Source organism: Anolis sagrei, chromosome 2, assembly GCF_037176765.1.
Source record: "Anolis sagrei isolate rAnoSag1 chromosome 2, rAnoSag1.mat, whole genome shotgun sequence".
NCBI classification, from domain to species: domain Eukaryota; kingdom Metazoa; phylum Chordata; class Lepidosauria; order Squamata; family Dactyloidae; genus Anolis; species Anolis sagrei.
The window spans coordinates 231034921-231052945 of NC_090022.1; the positions used below are offsets into that span (position 1 = coordinate 231034921).

The 18025-nt window shown below is 38.5% G+C and overlaps 1 protein-coding gene across 3 annotated transcripts in view; it reads left to right on the forward strand.

The window, feature by feature from the left end:
• Window positions 1-18025, forward strand: part of ERCC6L2 (ERCC excision repair 6 like 2) — a 74761-nt gene that overhangs the window by 12016 nt on the left and 44720 nt on the right. For all 3 annotated transcript variants that reach the window (XM_060762064.2, XM_060762065.2, XM_060762066.2), the window contains exons 5-9: window positions 4595-4788; window positions 7693-7854; window positions 9581-9788; window positions 13078-13218; window positions 17057-17170. In XM_060762064.2, the coding sequence (XP_060618047.2) occupies window positions 4595-4788; window positions 7693-7854; window positions 9581-9788; window positions 13078-13218; window positions 17057-17170 (819 nt within the window). The remainder of the gene's footprint in view (window positions 1-4594; window positions 4789-7692; window positions 7855-9580; window positions 9789-13077; window positions 13219-17056; window positions 17171-18025) is intronic.

Sequence of the window (18025 nt, forward strand, 5' to 3'; positions counted from 1 at the left end):
GAGACAATTATATTGGAAGTAAAACCCATGTAGCTCAGGGGCACTTCGTCCTGGGTAGGCGTAGGTGACACTGCACCCGTAGAAAGCTTCAACAGACTAGTATTAAGGCAGTCCTGAAACTGATCAGTACTCTGTGAAATGATTTATATTTCAGTGCAAATTACTACCATGTAATATAGAAATCTGAGATCTGCATGGAAATTAAATGTGACCTAAAACACAGTACAGTTGCTAATAAAAATAATCTTAGAATCTTTCTATTCTGTAGAGTTATTTTCCCTTTACAAAGAGCAATTTCATTCATGTTTCTTTGGAATGAAGCCTATAAAATCTCATACAGTAATTAATTTAAAGTGATTAATTATGTAGGTAGTTAGCCAGAATGGCCCCAGGAGCAAATCTTTAGAGCGTTCAATTTCTGAAAATTAGAATTATATGCAAGACCTTTCATTATTTTAAAGGCATAGCATAACGCAGGAGAATGTGAACATTGAGGGCCCCATCTATACTGCATTATATGGTCACTATAAGCTCATATAATGCAGTTCAGTTCAGTTAAACTGCATCATATGAGACTATAAAAAGGTAAAGGTTTCCCCTTGACTTTAAGTCTAGTCTGACTCTGGGGGATGGTGCACATCTCCATTTTTAAGCCGAAGAGCTGGTGTTGTCTGTAGATGACTCCTAGGTCATGTGGCCAGCATAACTGCATGAAGCACCATTACCTTCCCACTGGAGTGGTATCTATTGATCTATTCACATTGGCATGTTTTTGAACTGCTAGGTTGGCAGAAGCTGGGGCTAATAGCGGGAACTCACCCCAGTTTAACTGAAACAGCCTTGGTTGCCATAGTGGATGATCTGCGTAGGGAACTTGACAGGAGGAGTGTGTCCCTGTTGGTTCTCCTGGACCTCTCAGCGGCCTTTGATACCGTAACCATGGTATCCTTCTGGGATGCCTAGCGGGAATGGGGCTTGGAGGTACTGTACTACATCGGCTCTGGTTCTTCCTGGAGGGCCTTTCCCAGAAGGTGTTGTTGGGGAAAATAAATATGGCAAATAAATAAATAACAACAGGCAATACTAAGTACTGTACTGAGTATTGTGCAAAGTATTGTACAGTAAGTTATAATGAACAGTTGCTTTAAATAATTATCATTAAAAGCATTTTAAAAAACCAGCTGAAGTAAATAATGGTGGAAGGCTGCTTAAAACATAAGTGTAATCTACACAATCCCTTTTAATACTGGGCCTAAGGAGAATGGTGTAAGGCTGTTTAAGAAATAACTGAACCTAATACTATATCTTCAACTTCAAGCACTATCTACATTGCTTTTATAATTCAGTTCAATCTGCAGTATATGGTCAGTGTGTAGACTCATATAATGCAGTTTAACTGAACTGAACTGCATTATATGAATCTAAACTGACCATATAATGCAGTTCAAACTGCATTATATGGTAGTGTATCTCCAGCCTTAGTTGAAAGGAGGTCAGAGCAACTACAAGGGCCAAAGTATGCTTTTAAGTTTTCATAGGGACCTAAAGGTAGAACAGGAGGCTCACAGTCATCCAGGAATGGCAATATATGAGAATTGCGTTACAGTAAAAGAGGGTGAATATATTATCTAACAAAACAATGGTCAAAGCTGTTGTTAAAACACTGGGGAAAGAGGAATTGTTCTTTGAAGCTTTGAAGGCACCGGGATTGTGGCGCAGCTGGCTGAATGTCAGCTGCATTAAGATCACTCTGACCAAAAGGTCATGAGTTCGAAGCCAGCCCGAGTTGGAGTGGGTTTCCAATCAACTGTGTAGCCTGTTGTCAACCTTTGCAACCCAAAAGACAGTTGCATCTGTCAAGTAGGAAAATAAGGTATCACCTTAAAGTGTGGGGAGGCTAAACTAACTAATTTATGAGGCCATAAAGACTTCAGCAAAAGCATGCGGGGAATGCGGAAGTACTTCATCAGTGTCGCAGATGGACAGTGAAAGCGACAGCTCCCCTGGTGGCCAGAAAAAGTTAAATAGCCTCTGTCTATGTCTGTATATGTCAAAAAATAGCATTTAATGTTTGCCATATATGTGTACACTGTAATCCACCCTGAGTCCCCTGCGGGGTGAGAAGGGCGGAATAGAAAAACTGTAAATAAATAAATAAAGAAATTTGATCTCGGTTTTCACCAAGAATGCAAAATTACAAAACTTTGCTCACTCATTTATATTAAAACTGTAGGACCTGGAAAATAGGAACAAGAGATTCAGCTTAAGCTTCCACAAGATCATGGAAGAAGTAGAGTCAGAGGATACAACTACTCTTGTGGTGTGTTGGATAATGGGTATTTGTCCTTATTTAAAACGTACACATTATCGTAGAATGCAGAGCACTTGGTTCCTCATTACAAAATTGTAATCAAATACAGCACATCCTATTGTGCCTTGCTAGGAATGCAAGAAAAGGATAGATATTCTGCATTTGAAGCAACCCGCATATCTAGAATATAATGGATCTAAATTCAGATACATGTTGTATCTGAAGAAACATTAAGAAAACTTAGAGAAATATTTACATTTACTCATGCATTTTGGGAGGCAGAAATTCAGTTAGTGAGGGTTTTTATTTCAGTTGGCATTTTTTTCATAGCAGGAAAAGAATATGTTGCAATGAGTATTCTGCAAGCTGATACCATCTTGAAGCATGTGAAATAACATGTGTAAAAATACCAAAATTGACCTTTTTGCTCCCAGAGGAAGTAGAAGTATAGTTCCTGCAACAAGATTCAAGATGGCTAAAGGTGCCAGTTAATATAGAGAAGGGGGAAAGTATCTGTTTCGTGCCGATTGTGATTTTCTCCTTGCTGGCACTGTGTTTGAGTGGGTTTTGTTAAATAGTGCAACATCTAACTGATTTTACGTGCTGAATTGTATTTTGCTCCTGGGTGTATTGCCAAGCCATTCTGAAAACCACACAGGGAGTGGTGGCAATCACACCAATGGATGTTATGTTTTTAAGGGATGTTTGTTCCTTTCTGCATTTCCAAAAGGAAACCTGGATTAAAGTTAAATTTATGATTGTTACCATGGTTAAGGCCTTGTATTCAATCCTATTGGAAAGATCTACTATAGGAATGATTAATTTCTACAATTTACACAGCTTACTGACCCAGTAAAATGTGAGCTAATATAAACCACATGTGAATTGTGTCTTTTACAATGGTTTTTGTATGAATTGTGCATTGAATCATACATTGTGCATAATTTTCACAAACGCCAAAGAACAGATACTGCACAATGATCCTCCAGGGTGCATCTAGGGGCTGCAGTGGTGCAATGGGTTGAACTGCTGAGCTGCTGAACTTGCTGACCTGAAGGTTGGTGGTTCGAATCTGCGGGATGAGGTGAGCTTCTGCTGTTAGCCACAGCTTCTGCCAATCTAGCAGTTTGAAAACATGCAAATGTGAGTAGATCAATAGGCACCGCCTGGGCAGGAAGGTATTGGCTCTCCTTGCAGTCATGCTGGCCAAATGTCCTAGGAGGTGTCAACGACAATGCAGGCTCTTCGGCTTAGAAATGGAAATAAGCACCACCACCCAGAGCCAGAGATGAGCACCACCCCTCAGAGCTGGAAGGGGAAGCCTTTAGCTTTATCTATGTTTGGTTGTTTCTAGGCATTGAATGTTTACCTTTGTGTTTGTGTATGCTGGAATCTGCTCTGAGTCCCCTTGGGGAGATAAGGCGGAATATTAATAAAGTATTATTATTATTATTATTATTATTATTATTATTATTATAATCTACACTGTAGAATTAATATAGTTTGATACCATTTTAACTGTAATGGCTCAATTCTATGGGAGTTGTAGGTTTGCAGATCTTTAGTCTTCTCAGCCAAAAAGGTGCCTCATCAAACTACACCTCCTATGATTCTATAGAATTGAGCCATGGCACTTAAAATGGTTTCAAACTGCATTGATTCTACAGTATAGATGCACCACCAGAGAATTGTAAAGATGACTGTGTTTACCTTTGCTACTAACCAGGTGGAAACCAGTCACCAGAGTGAATATTGCTGCAGATGATGTTTTCATGTTATTGCTATACTGGATTTTTATAAATTGGATGTTACTCTATTGAGAGCAGTGTCTAAAGACTGTTAAGAAGGGCATGGAAAAGAAAACTAAGGGAATATAACTGAGAAGATATGTACAGATATTTTCAGCTAATGGGAAATTAAAACTAAAATTATTTTCACCAAACATTACCAGCCTAATATCTTTGTCTTTGTCCTTTGCTTTAGATTGCAAAAATTGGGAGTTATGTCAACTGGCAGATGTCAGTATATAGCTAATGGTTTCTGTTTTTCAAAACATCTCTTTGAATAAGCCAGATATGAATGCAAAGCAATGTTTTCCATGCTTTTGAAATACTAACAATATCTTATTGAAGTAATGTTTCTCTTTTGCTTTTCACTAGTTGGACTTTTTTGAAAAGTATAGGTTTTCATATTTCACCCAACTGAATGCAACTGTGTGGGAATTTTGTATTCTGATGTGTTTTACATTTGGCCAGCAGTAGTATCATGTGTTTTTCTTTTCAGATCTTCTTGATTGTGTCGCCACTCTCTGTGCTTTATAATTGGAAAGATGAATTGGATACTTGGGGCTATTTCAAGGTTATAGTTTTGCATGGCAATAAAAAAGACTATGAACTGAATCGAATCAAGCAAGGAAAATGTGAGATTGCACTAACAACATACGAAACACTTCGCCTTTTTTTAGATGAACTTAACAGGTAACAGAATTATCCAATTGCTGTGAATATAGAGGATATTTCTTTTAACAACCTAAGAGCCTTATAAATCAGAATAACAAATCATTGAAGTCATTTAAAGAGAACATGAGAAGAACATGTTCAAAAAAGTGATAATACTGAACACACAAAGTCAGTTGAAATATGTGGATTAAATGATCTCACAGTAAAAATACTCTGTCTAGTATTATGTGAATATCCCCCTCCATTGGCTTGGTCACTGTCAGGATGGCAACATTCAGAAAAAAGAACTTTTCCAAGTTGACTTTATGTTCTGATTATCCCTTCTTCTCCACTCCATCTTCCCTTCTTGTCCTCATCTACTCCAGTGGATCGACTCATAGAGCAGATTTTGGGAGGCTCAGAAGAAGAATCCATTCTCCCAATAGCATCGGTTTCACTGACTGACAGAGTTGGTTGGATTTGACCCTGTTTTCAAAAATGTTAGTTGTACCAATAAATATAGAATAATACCTGCCACATGTGCCAGCTGTGTGGTAAACATGTATATCATGAAGAGAATTAGAGAATTAGTTATACAAAGACTTCTTTGGACTAGAAAGATCCTTTTCTGGTGAATTCTTTCCTTCCTTCACCTTATTATTTCTGAATGAATGATGTTTGATATTGGGTATTTCCTTCTAAGAACTTTCAGCAGTATATACAAGGCTATGATCTTTTGAAAATGTAAAATGTTAGAGCTTTGATTAAAGATAGTATCCTTGATAATCCAAAGTTTATTTTTTAATGAATGTGCTAGAATGAACATCCACCTCAATACTATAAAGAATAAATCACTCAAATGTGAATTACGGCTGCAAATGTAATATAGTTTTGCACTCATCCTCTTCAAATCACCCATTTCTAGTCCATGAATGATTGGTGTAGCTACTTAGTACAGGCAGTCCCCAAGTTACAAACAAGATAGGTAATGGAGGTTTATTTGTAATTTGAATTTGAATATAAGTCAAACACATACATTTTTAAAGTATAATTCTAGCCAAAAATGTATATATTTCATCTTTAGATCGTATAGGGAAGGGTTAACACCCCTGTGGTGTTTGTTTTGCTGTCTGTGCTCCTGTTCAGAAGATTCCACCTCTCTTTCTGTTCCTGTGAGAATTGAATTTTGAACATTTTGGCTTGTTGTGGAAGCAATTACTGGTGACAAAGCTTCAGTGGAGACACTTTTCCCCCATGATAACTCTTCCAGTAGTGAATTTCCCTCCTTAGGGGTAGATTTATCTCATTTCCTGTTGTCTCACCCCATTCATAACTATTAGTCATTTGTAAGTTGGATGTTTGTAACTCGGGGACTGCCCATACTTCTTATGACTGTTTAATGTACTATTGGGCATGAGAGTGTACACGTTTATAACTTTTACTTTCTCATACATTTGAATGCCTTAAATCTCAAATCCTCACTCATCTGTTGTGGCTGGGTTGAATAGATAAAACTATTTTCATTATGAGGTGCACTATGTTGCACTTATCTACCAAGTAGCTGTTAAAAATAAGGAGGCAATTAATTGGAAGAAGCAGGTGTCAATTAACCTCTGCAAAGGTGGTTGAAATATGGATGTAAAGGAAAGCTTCTAAGGGCGATTCTACACGGTGATATAATACTGCTTCAAACTGGTATCCAGGTGGCTCTCTATTTCCTGGTTTGCCTCCTGTGACTGAGTAAAGCCAAGGATGTAAACTATATTGCAAGTTGGCCAGAAATCTTTTATATATCAGATGTGCCATGAATATTTTAAAAAATAAAATATTCCTTAGCAGCATGGAAGTTTTCATTTACTGTGTTCAGTTCTTTTGTTTATTTGGGAAATACATCTAATCTAGATTTATGTGAAAATTGTTCAGCTCTCATGATATTGATATTATTACTGATATTACTGGACTGTAATTGTAAGTAAACTCATGGGAAGTGCTTGGAGTTGTAGTTCAGCAGTACCGCTGACCTACGTCCAGTCATGAAACTAGCTTCCTCACCATTGGCTATCCTAAATCCAGCCATAGTAGACCTACTTAATGAAATTTATTTATTTATTTATTTATTTAAAAGTTTTATATACCGACCTTCTCACCTCTCTTGAGGGACTCAGACCGGTTTCCAACCATAATATACATACAGTCAATAAAACATCATACTTCATATTTCAATAAAACATTAAAAACATTAAAACAGCAAAACAGCAATTACATTCAATAAATACAATGGTCAGTCGTCCCACTAAATTAGATGTTCATCATCCTCCATCCATATCTCAGGGTATTGGCTCACTCATCGAATGCCTGTCTCCATAACCACGTCTTCACCTGCTTCCTGAATGTCAGGATAGAAGAGGCGGTTCTGATCTCCGGTGGGGAAGAGTTCCAGAGTCGAGGGGCTACCACCGAGAAGGCCCTGTCCCTCGTCCCCACCAGACGCGCTTGCGAGGCCGGTGGGACCGAGAGCAGGGCCTCTCCAGACGATCTTAATAACCTTGATGGTTCATAGGGGAGAATACGTTCGGAGAGGTAAACAGGGCCGGAGTTGTTTAGGGCTTTATAGGTTAACACCAGCACTTTGAATTGTGCTCGGAAGCTAATTGGCAGCCAGTGGAGCTGGTGTAACAGCAGAGTGGTGTGCTCCCTGTACCCAGCACCCGTTAGTAGTCTGGCTGCCGAGCGTTGGACTAACTGCAGCTTCCGGGCAGTCTTCAGAGGCAACCCCACGTAGAGAGTGTTGCAGTAATCTAAACGGGATGTAACCAAAGCGTGGTTAATCTAAGTATTCATTTATCAGGTATCCATTGATTGATCGGTCTTCTGTAATATGAATGGAGAATTGATTTAGGACAATGTTTTGTATGATAACTATCAGTATTTCCTGCTTCACAGCCTAGAGTGGTCAGCTGTCATTGTAGATGAAGTCCACAGAATCAAAAATCCGAAGGCTCAAATAACTCAGACAATGAAGGCTCTAACATGTAAGGTTCGGCTTGGACTTACTGGGACAATTCTGCAGAATAATATGAAGGAACTTTGGTGTGTCATGGACTGGTATGTTGCAAGGGAGACCGAATATTTGGAACATTTAAGGCCACTTAAATATATTCCGAGCACATGATAGTTGTATATTGCATTGTATTGATCTGTAAGGCACAACTACAGGGAAACCAGTCGCAACCTTCTGGTTCATAAGACTGTAGAAAGTGCATTATGTTCCAATAGAATACACTTTTTTTTTTGGTCGTGTCAGGAGCAACTTGAGAAACTGCAAGTCACTTCTGGTGTGAGAGAATTGGCCGTCTGCAAGGACGTTGCCCAGGGGATGCCCGGATGATTTGATGTTTTTATCATCCTTGTGGGAGGCTTCTCTCATGTCCCCGTATGAGGAGCTGGAGCTGATAGAGGGAGCTCATCCGCCTCTCCCTGGATTCGGACCTGCGACCTGTCGGTCTTCAATCCTGCCGGCACAGGGGTTTAACCCACTGCGCCACTGGGGGCGCCATAGAATACACTGGAAACAGTTCTTATCACATATTTATGGAGTAGTAAATAATATACATTCATCTGTGTGTAATGTGTGAACGTTATTCTGTTCACCTCTGAGGTCATAGATTTGAATGAATATTATATGCCTTTTAACAACACAGTGAACAAAACCCTACTGGGAATTCAAATGCATGTTTTGGTTCCTGTTGCTGTTGCTGTTGTTGTTGTTGAACCAGATTTTACTCTTTAAAACTTAATTTTATTGATACATCCATTTAATTAACAAACTTTTGCCATACAGGTCTTATCTCAATATATATTGTTCCAAAATCACTTTGCCTTAATTGATGCTTTTTATATTCCTTGGATGTGTATCACCCATGGGAAACAGGTGAACCAGATTTTACTGGCATCGCTTTTAGAGGAGATTATTATAGTATTAAGGATTGTCATTGGAGTAGTAGATACATTGATTATCTGTTTCTAGTTAGTATTCTCCTACTGTGGTAAACAGGCAATGATGACAACATCATTTGGGCTTAATACAACTAATGCAAAGGTCAGTCTGTGGAGCCAATTTCTAATGTGATGGCTACACACGTAGTAAAATCATGGTGTGCTGGCCTTATGAATGTTTCAGCATTACGTTTCCATGCATATAGAAACACTTCTGTAACACTTGACTTTTAACAAAACTGTGTGCAGAGAGCTCTGAAAATGAATATATAAGAGATATGCATGGAGGTTTAAAGAATGATTCTATATAGGCCTACTTATAAACTAATTAATTGGGACTTAGGCCCCCCGGTGGCGCAGCAGGTAAACCACTGAGTTGCTGAACTTGCTGACCAAAAGGTTGGCAGTTTGAATCTGGGGAGCGGGGTGAACTCCCACTGTTAGTCTAGCTTCTGCCAACTTAGCAATTTGAAAATATGCAAATGTAAGTAGGTTAATAGGAACCGCTTCTGTGCGAAGGTAATGGCGCTCCATGCAGTCATGCCGGCCACATGACTTAGGAGGCGTCTACGGACAACGCCAGCTCTTTGGCTTAGAAATGGAGATGAGCATCACCTCCCAGAATCAGACACGACTAGACTCAATGTCAGGGGAAACCTTTACTTTTACCTTACTCTCTGAAAGTTGCATCATAGGTTAATTCCCAGATGGAAGATAGCAATACGCATAATTTATATTTTTTTACAAAATAAGTCTCACGTTTGGAGCCTCATAAACAAATAGTAACACCTTGAATAAATCATATATTTACTGCTGTCTTTCTCTCTTCTCTCAGGGCTGTACCTGGACTTTTGGGGAATGAAGCACGTTTTAAGAAGGAATTTTCTGATCCAGTAGAGCATGGCCAGCGGCACACTGCCACAAAAAGAGAACTAGCCACTGGCCGTAAGGCAATGCAAAGATTAGCTAAACAAATGTCTAGCTACTTCTTAAGGCGTACAAAGGCTCTTATTAACGATCAGCTGCCCAAGAAAGAAGATAGAGTAAGAAGTATTAATTACAATTTATTTATTAGAATTGTCAATTGCAGGCAGTCTCCAAGTTATGAACAAAATTTGGCTTGTTGTAGATACAATAATTGGTGAGAAAGCTTCATTGGTGGCACCTTTTAGTTAGTGAGGGAACTCCATCACATTCGCACTTCAGGAAATAAATAGGGGTGGATTTAGTGAAGAACATGATTGTCTCTTGATTGTTAAAATTGGTTTGTAACAATAATGTTTAATATTGGTTATTGTGAATTCTCTCTAATTTCAGTGTACTTCCAAATATGTGACTGCTGTATGCAGGGCTTTTTAGAATATTATAGGCCTTCCGTGTTTTGTGAGATTAGGGATACAAGACTCCCCACCAAAGTGGAAAAATGTGAATAAAAATCTAATTTATTTTACCTGAAATAACACCTCTCTAGGAATCTCTACATTTTAGTGCGATTTTGTAGTCAACCACCAGCAAAAGTTGATCATAAAGTCATGCTGGAGTACCTAGAGATTCCCTGAGAAAACGTATTGGTCAAGTCCATTAATAATCATATCTGAAAAAGTTAAACTCATGAATGATTACACTTTGGAAGATTGGATTCATTGTTCCTCTCCTTCCCATTCATGTGCAGCAGTGTGCCTTGCATGTGATGCAGGGGCAAGATTCGACTCCTCATTCTCAATTGCATTAAGCATTACCTCTATTGAGAAAACGTAGAAACAATGGCCAAGAAGTTATACACTTTCGACACAGTGTAAATACACTCAGGAGTTGCACAAATGTTCATAAAACATTTGCTATGACCTTGAAGGATTAAATCCTCATTCAGCAAGTCAGAAGTGAGACAAAGCTGTGTATGTGTTAGTAGAATAATTGGCTACATTAGGGACCACATTGGTGCAACTTTTCAGAAAGTACAACTGTTTTCCAACTATTTTTATATTAGAGTGGTGTCCCAACAGAATTACAAGCATTGAGATCTTTCTTAATGCAGGCAAAAGAGGACTTCTCTGCAGAGGCCACTTTTTATTAAAAGGTTGGACTTCATTTTCCTTCCTTTAGTCTCTTGCTTCCTTGGTGAATGGAGGCCTCTTCAAAAACTGTTGTGATTGTTCCAATAACATTTTTGATATTTGGAAGACAGAAGTTGGATGTCTGAGTAGCAGCATGTTACTGAAGAGATAAAATTTTTGTAAGGAAAACTTAGTGAAGGCTCTGAGGCAGTGGAAAAGGAAGACCTAGCAGCAACAGCATATTTACAGATGGGGAGATAACTGAGCTCTAACTTCCTGTCCTAATCAGTGACATGACTAATTTGAAGGACCTGTGATTAGTATGAAGTGTATGTGCTTTCTTGCCATTCATGTTTTGGAAGAACCTAATACCACCAATTTTGTTCACAAGTTGTGCAGTCAGTATTTCACCTCTGTGAGTGTTGGCTAGGATAGCTGCAAACTCATTTGCAACTGCACATAATTCCAAATTCCATACTTTGTGCTCAGTTCAGACTTTTGAGTCCTTTGTGTGTTTTTTCTTCCTCTTGTAACGGAGTGTTTCGAATTTACTGTGTCTTCCTTCCATTTCCACAAAGCAATGAATATCATATTTTTGGATGGTACACAAGTCATTTGTGCTATTGTCGTTCACACTTGTCCTCTTCTTGGCAAGCTTGAGTCTTTTGAACCAGTTGAGGTGGCTGCATTTTTCTACATTTACTTGCTGTTGTTTGGCATGGTCTTCCCTTCCCAACCCTCTCTGAGGGAAGCCATTTGAAAACTACCCAAAGGACCATGGTCGTGCTATTGTCGAAGACTTTCATGGCCGGAATCACTGGGCTGTTGTAGGTTTTTTCAGGCCATTTGGTCATGTTCTAGAGGCATTCTAGAACATGGCCATATAGCCCGAAAAAAACTACAACAACCCATGGTTATGTTATATGAAATATATATGTGATCATTCTTTATGTAACAACATTTGCATCCATGGAAGGCATGTATAGGGCTGGGAAAGGAACCAGTGCTTCCTGTCTCCTAGGGACTTCCTGAAGGCCTGAATAGTGGTCTGTGTATGCACAGTCCCTTAAGTGGGAAGAACAATGGTTTTAGGTAACTGACTGTTTTTGAAATTTGCACACAATTATTTTAGACTTTTTTTTATGTTGTTGGCCACTATATAATGAAATGTTTAAATAAGATATAAAACTAAGTTGGTCTGATTTAGTTCTTGAAAACCTCTAACAAAAGACTGATTTTATGCAAATGTATGCCTTCAGTATTTCACCAAAGCTTTTCTGTTCTCATACTTTCACTTCTTTGATAAAAAGCTAGTTATGAGCTGTTAAAAGGAAAACTTTGTTTGGGCTTGGCAGATAGAACACATGCTAATGAAAGAATGCCTGCTTTTCAGTTTGGCTAAAATGTTTTGATGAGTGCAAGAATACATTTTAGAGAGCAAACAATTTCACATAGTTTTAATAAAGATACACACCAGTCTGCTGCTGTTCCCTTCTTGTTTATACCTGTCTTTCTGCCAAAGCTCGGAATAATGCTGTGGACTAACTGTGTTTTCTAAAGAGAAGATTAACAGCAATGTCACTCGGTTGCCTTTAATCTAGGAGCTTTTATTTTGCTCCATTCTCTTGATAATGTGAGTATATGTTCAAGATACCATTGGATTATTATAGCACAGCATGGTGCTGCTGCTTTGTGGGTGGTCTAAATTCAGAAGTGATCTTGGGATTTCTGTATCCTGCTGGTTGAGACCAAAAGATGTCATGGAGATGCCACCCATGGTCTTTAAGAGGACGGATAAGGTTTGTCATACCACTGTACAGAGCTCCCTCCCTCCTATACCACCAATTCAGAATGTCAGCCTTCAGAATTGACTGTTTCCTTTTATTCATTCTGTCTGCATTAGGGCTCTACAATAATTAGTGCCAAGAAACGGCAAATAGATCTTTTAAGCGATGCAGAATCTTTAGTCTTAGGGTTAGGCATTTGAATCGTTTTCTTTCACAGTCTGCTCGTACCAGCTTCAGTTCGAGAGTGAATGTTACAATATATCTTTTCTATTCTAAACAGATTGAATAATTTAAATAGAAGAGAGTTACTGACCATGATCATTTTTATATTTCCAAAGCCCATCCCTTTATTTTTCAAAAACAGAGCATTCATTGAATTGCACTGTGTTAAAACAGTTGATCACTCTCACCATTTTGTTCTTGTTTGTGATATTATTTTAACATTTATATGTGTGTTTTCTTTTGTGCTCTTTTGTATATTATTTTGCCAGATGGTATACTGTTCTCTGACTGAGTTCCAGAGAGCTGTTTATAAAGCCGTATTGGAAACAGAAGATGTATGCTTAGTGCTACAAGCACGTAAACCTTGTAACTGCAGCAGTGGCCGCAAAAGGAAGAACTGTTGTTACAAAGTAAGAATTATTTGTATTGTTAGCAGCAGTGTTTTTTTATTGTAGCACCTGTTCTTCAATGTCCTATTCGTCTTCACTGGCTTTTTGCTCATGTATCTCCAAAGGGCTGGAGTCAGTGTACAGATAATGACACGGGACATATTTATGTCTGCTTCTTTTGTCTGTTTGGTGTTTTTGATTCTCTAATGTTTTTGTTTTTAATTTGGACTTAATGCATGTGAAACTATACGGCTATACAAACTACAAAAAGCATTTTAAAAGCTTGAATCTGTTACAAGATTGTTCCTATATGTTTGGATAGGCTTTTTATCATACTTGAAAGTAGAGTAGATTCTCAATATCCGCAGAGGTTCCAGAAAACATTTATTTATTTATTTAAAGCATTTATATTCCACCCTTCTCACCCCGAAGGGGACTCAGGGCGGAGCACAACATATAAAGAGCAAACATTCAATGCCGAAACATATTATACCATACACATACAAAAGCATTAAAATCATATATCTCAACATTAAAATCCACTAGTTAAAACTGTTTCAACAACCATATTGAATTTGGATAGCATACTAGGGGTTCCTATCGCTGCCTCATTGCACAGTCCCAAAGCCACATTTTTATCATCCTTCTAAAGGACAAGAGGGAGGGGGCTGACCGGATCTCATTAGGAAGGGAGTTCCATAGCCAAGGGGCAATTATTGAGAAGGCCCTGTCTCTTGTCCCCGCCAAACGCGTCTATGATGGTGGTGGGACTGAGAGCAGGGCCTCCCCAGAAGATCTTAATCTCCGCGGTGGTTCATGGGGGGAGATGCGTTCGGACAGGTAAATTGGGCTGGGGCCGTTTAGGGCTTTATAGGCCAAAGCCAGCACTTTGAATTGTGCCCGGATGTTAAGTCTCTATTGATAAAATGGTGTAAGGTAGCAATATGCTATTATGTTTACAGTGTTCTCTGGTGAACTGAATCTAAAATAGCTTAGGGCTTCCTAAATTATAGCTTTCTTTTCAAATACATGTGGAAAAGGAATTAAACACAACTAACCAGAGGAAAAAGGTTCCTAAACCAAGAGGCTTATAATATTTGCTAAAATGGAATCATTAATAATCTGGCCATGTTTAGAACTGTCCTCTAGCCTGAAACCAAGACTTCAAAGCAAAAGCTGCCAGTGTGCCACCAAAAGTTCAGTTACAGTGTATTATGGAGTTGTGGAAGTCCTTCTGGTGAGGAAATGGTTGCACTTGGAAAATACTTTTACATACAGGAAGATGTATGTTGCTATCAGGTGCTTTATTTGAGCATTATGCATCTGGTCTGCCTATTTAGGCACTCTCATGAATTCTGTTTCTGCTCATGTATTCCCTTGTTACTGAGTGATCTTCAGTTGCCTCTTTTGGTGGCACAGGAAGAATCTGTGTGATCAGTTCTGGCAGTGCATTGAGGTTACTTGCTGGGGAATCAGTGCCTGAGGGGAGCATGTCAGGTTACGTTTATGGTTTGAGTAGCTAAGAGAGGTGTACAATTCTGCAGATCATCAAGTGCTGACATGTTGGCATTCTTGGGATGGCATGGAGGAATAATCCACTTATGTTGTTGGGGTCTCCTGCCAACTGTGACACAGGAGGACCACATTCTCATTTTGTTGAAACAGCCCCTTTCTTCCCTTCCCATCAGTTTTTCTTTTCCTGCCCAGCCAACCAGACTTAGTGTTACCTTCTGCAGCAATTTAAATGCTGTATTCAATATTTCAAAAAGAAAGGAAAGATCCATGGTGATATGGGCAGGAGGGCCCAACAGTATATAGTAGCTAAAAAGAAGGAAGGGCAGTGAGCCATCAGGGATAGCAGGAGGCACTGCTGGTCATAGGATTTGCCAGTACAGTAATAAAGCAATTGAGAACACATAGAAGAATTGACCCACAGTGTCCACAGTGCAATAGTGAGTGCACTCATTTATAATGAGTTTATACATATTTAAGCTATATTTCCGTGTCTTGTTATAAATACAAATTAATATAAGGTAATTAAAATAGTATCTTAAGAAATTAAAATCTACCACTTAACCTTCCAGTTTTTCAACAAATAAGGGAATTTGTTAGGTACAGAGAAGAGAATGGGTTAGGGGCAGTACTCTTACATAGAAACTGGGAGGCTTTATCATTCCCACTTGTTTCATTGATCTAAATCTTGTGCAAATTCAGTTTCACTCAAGATATGTTGACATGGAAAGATTTAAGGTTACTGATATATTTTTTAGTGCTGCACTCCTTTCATTCAGTTCTTATCACATATCCTAAGGCCAATTCTGTCCATAACATAGAATGAGATGGCGAAACAGGCTGTGATATCTTAGGAGCAGGTTGAGCTGTCATTTTGAATGGTCTCCTATGTATAAAGCAGTGGTTCTCAACCTGTGGACTGCAGCCCACTGGTGGGTCGCGAGACCTAAAATAAGGTCTTCGTCTCTAGAAAATTATTAAATATGGTTTTTTGTGGGTGAGCAGATAATGACTACTGGATGGCATATGTTCTGTATCAGAAACTAGAGCTGATGTGGTCTATCCAATGCAATTTTCTGAATCAGCACCCCAAATAACCAAACTGAATCTAAAGTTGACCAGAAACTGCTTCGTAACCCTTTTGGCACTAATTTTGGAGAGTGGTCCCTGGCCAAATTGGTCCCTGGTCAAGTGTCCCCTGGTCAAAAAAAGGTTGGGTACCACTGGTATAAAGCTTTCTCCAAGTAAAAAACTCATACAAGCCTAGCATGATAGATCAGGTAGCTTACCTGATGGGTTTCTGTTACAGTGACTTTCCAAAAATGGTGGAAAGCCTTACAATTGTAATATCCCACTTATTTCATTTATATATTTAGTCATTTTATAACTTAATTTCTTTTAATGATGTACAACCTACAACCTGAAGTCTTATTACATTTCTAAGGGCTGCATTATCTCTTTTACACTTCATTCTAATGCAAATCAGTCCTGATGCATGTGTAGACAAGTTAATGCAATATTTCCTTAAATAAAAAAGCAAATCGTGATTAGTTTCAAGTCTTTCTTCACCCTGAAATCTTTCAGATGTTATGTTATGATGAGAATAGCAGTATTTAAACTTAAAAACACTGGCCTATGGACTGTTGCCAGTCTCAACTAGAGAATTGAATCAAATCTTAAATAAGTCATTAATCTCTTGCAGTTGACATTAGTACTGGTTTAGGACACTGGTTTTAAAAAGTAGTTTTGTCTAATTCCTGGAGGACATAGAAGCAACAGATCCACATTGTGTTGCTTCCGTTAACATCGCAAATGTGTTTGGTGGGGACAAGAGACAGGGCCTTCTCGGCTGTGACCCTCTGCCTATGGAATGCACTCCCAAATGAAATAAGATCAACTCCATCCCTCCTGGCTTTCTGAAAAAAAAATGTGGTTTTGGGACCAGGCCTTTGGGCAGCAGACGTAATTTGCACAGTGTTTGTGTGGCCATGGCTGCCAGATATGTTATGATCTGCAAAGTTTGGAAAGTAAACTGATGTCATCGGTTCTTCATAACATAAATATATATTTCTTGTCTTTTATTATTATTAAAGGATCAATTAAATGTTTTTTAACTACCTATGTAATGTTTGAGAGATAGCAAATTATAGTATATGCTTAATTTGGTTAGGTTTGAGGCACATTTCTAGAACTCAAGTTTTCCTCCTGATTTCAGAAACACATTTTTTAGGGGGAAGAAAGAAACTCAAATTATGAACTTGGTGGTATGTATCTATCTCCTGAGATATAATTGTAAAGTGGTTCAATCCTTTGATTATTCAAAGATTATTTATTTATGTTTTTATAGACAAATGTCCATGGTGAAACGATGCAAGCATTGTATTTCAGCTATCTCACAATCCTTCGTAAGATTGCTAACCACACTGGCCTGTTACAAACAGACAACACTAGCAAACAGCAGGTTAGTTTCCTTAAGTTTTCCTGACCAGTCATAATCTGTAGAAGCATCAGCCTACTGCTGACTCTTAATTTCATTGCCTTGTTAGTTATCCATTCTATTAAAATTGTTATGAGAATATGCTGTTCACTAAATATGGCATCATTTCTAAACATGCCCAGCTTTTTTAGCTGCTTCTCACAGGGCTTGTTCTCCAAACCTTTGATCAAATCTTCATTTGTCTCTTTCTTTTTCTGTCTGGGCACTGCTCAGTAACACACTTGGCAGATTCTAATTTCTGCATCTATCTTCCCTTCTTTACTATAATGCAGGAGAGAAGGAGACATAACAGGCAGACTCTATTGTGCTCAACCCCTTTTCCCAGCTTGAAAAGGGGCAACTAGCCTTCACATTAGTCTTCTCTGTTTCTCTACTTGTGGAATGTTTTGTGTAAAGGAGAAAAGGAGTGCTGGAGAACAATGGGGGCAGAACCTGTCTATAAGACTGCCTGTTTTGTTTTGCTCTGATCACTGTAGTTTTCAAACTGGATCTCTTGATAAGAAATCTATGCTTCTGTAACTCAAGTGTCCAATCTGGTGATTTGAAGCTTTCTAACTTTAAAGAGGTAGTAGATCTTTAGGGATAGAAGACAATGTATATGCTCATCTAAAGCAGTAGATTGCCTGAGATCATTTTTACCTCAAGAGACCTGAAGGCTCTCTTGAAGACTGAATCAGCTAGAAAAAGCGGAAATTTCATTTTTTATGAATTTATTGATGATTATTTTAACAGAAAATAGTGTATTTCACACCTAAATTAAAACAAAGACAAAACAAAAACAAGAGGAAAGGAAGCAATTATACATATACGATAATACAT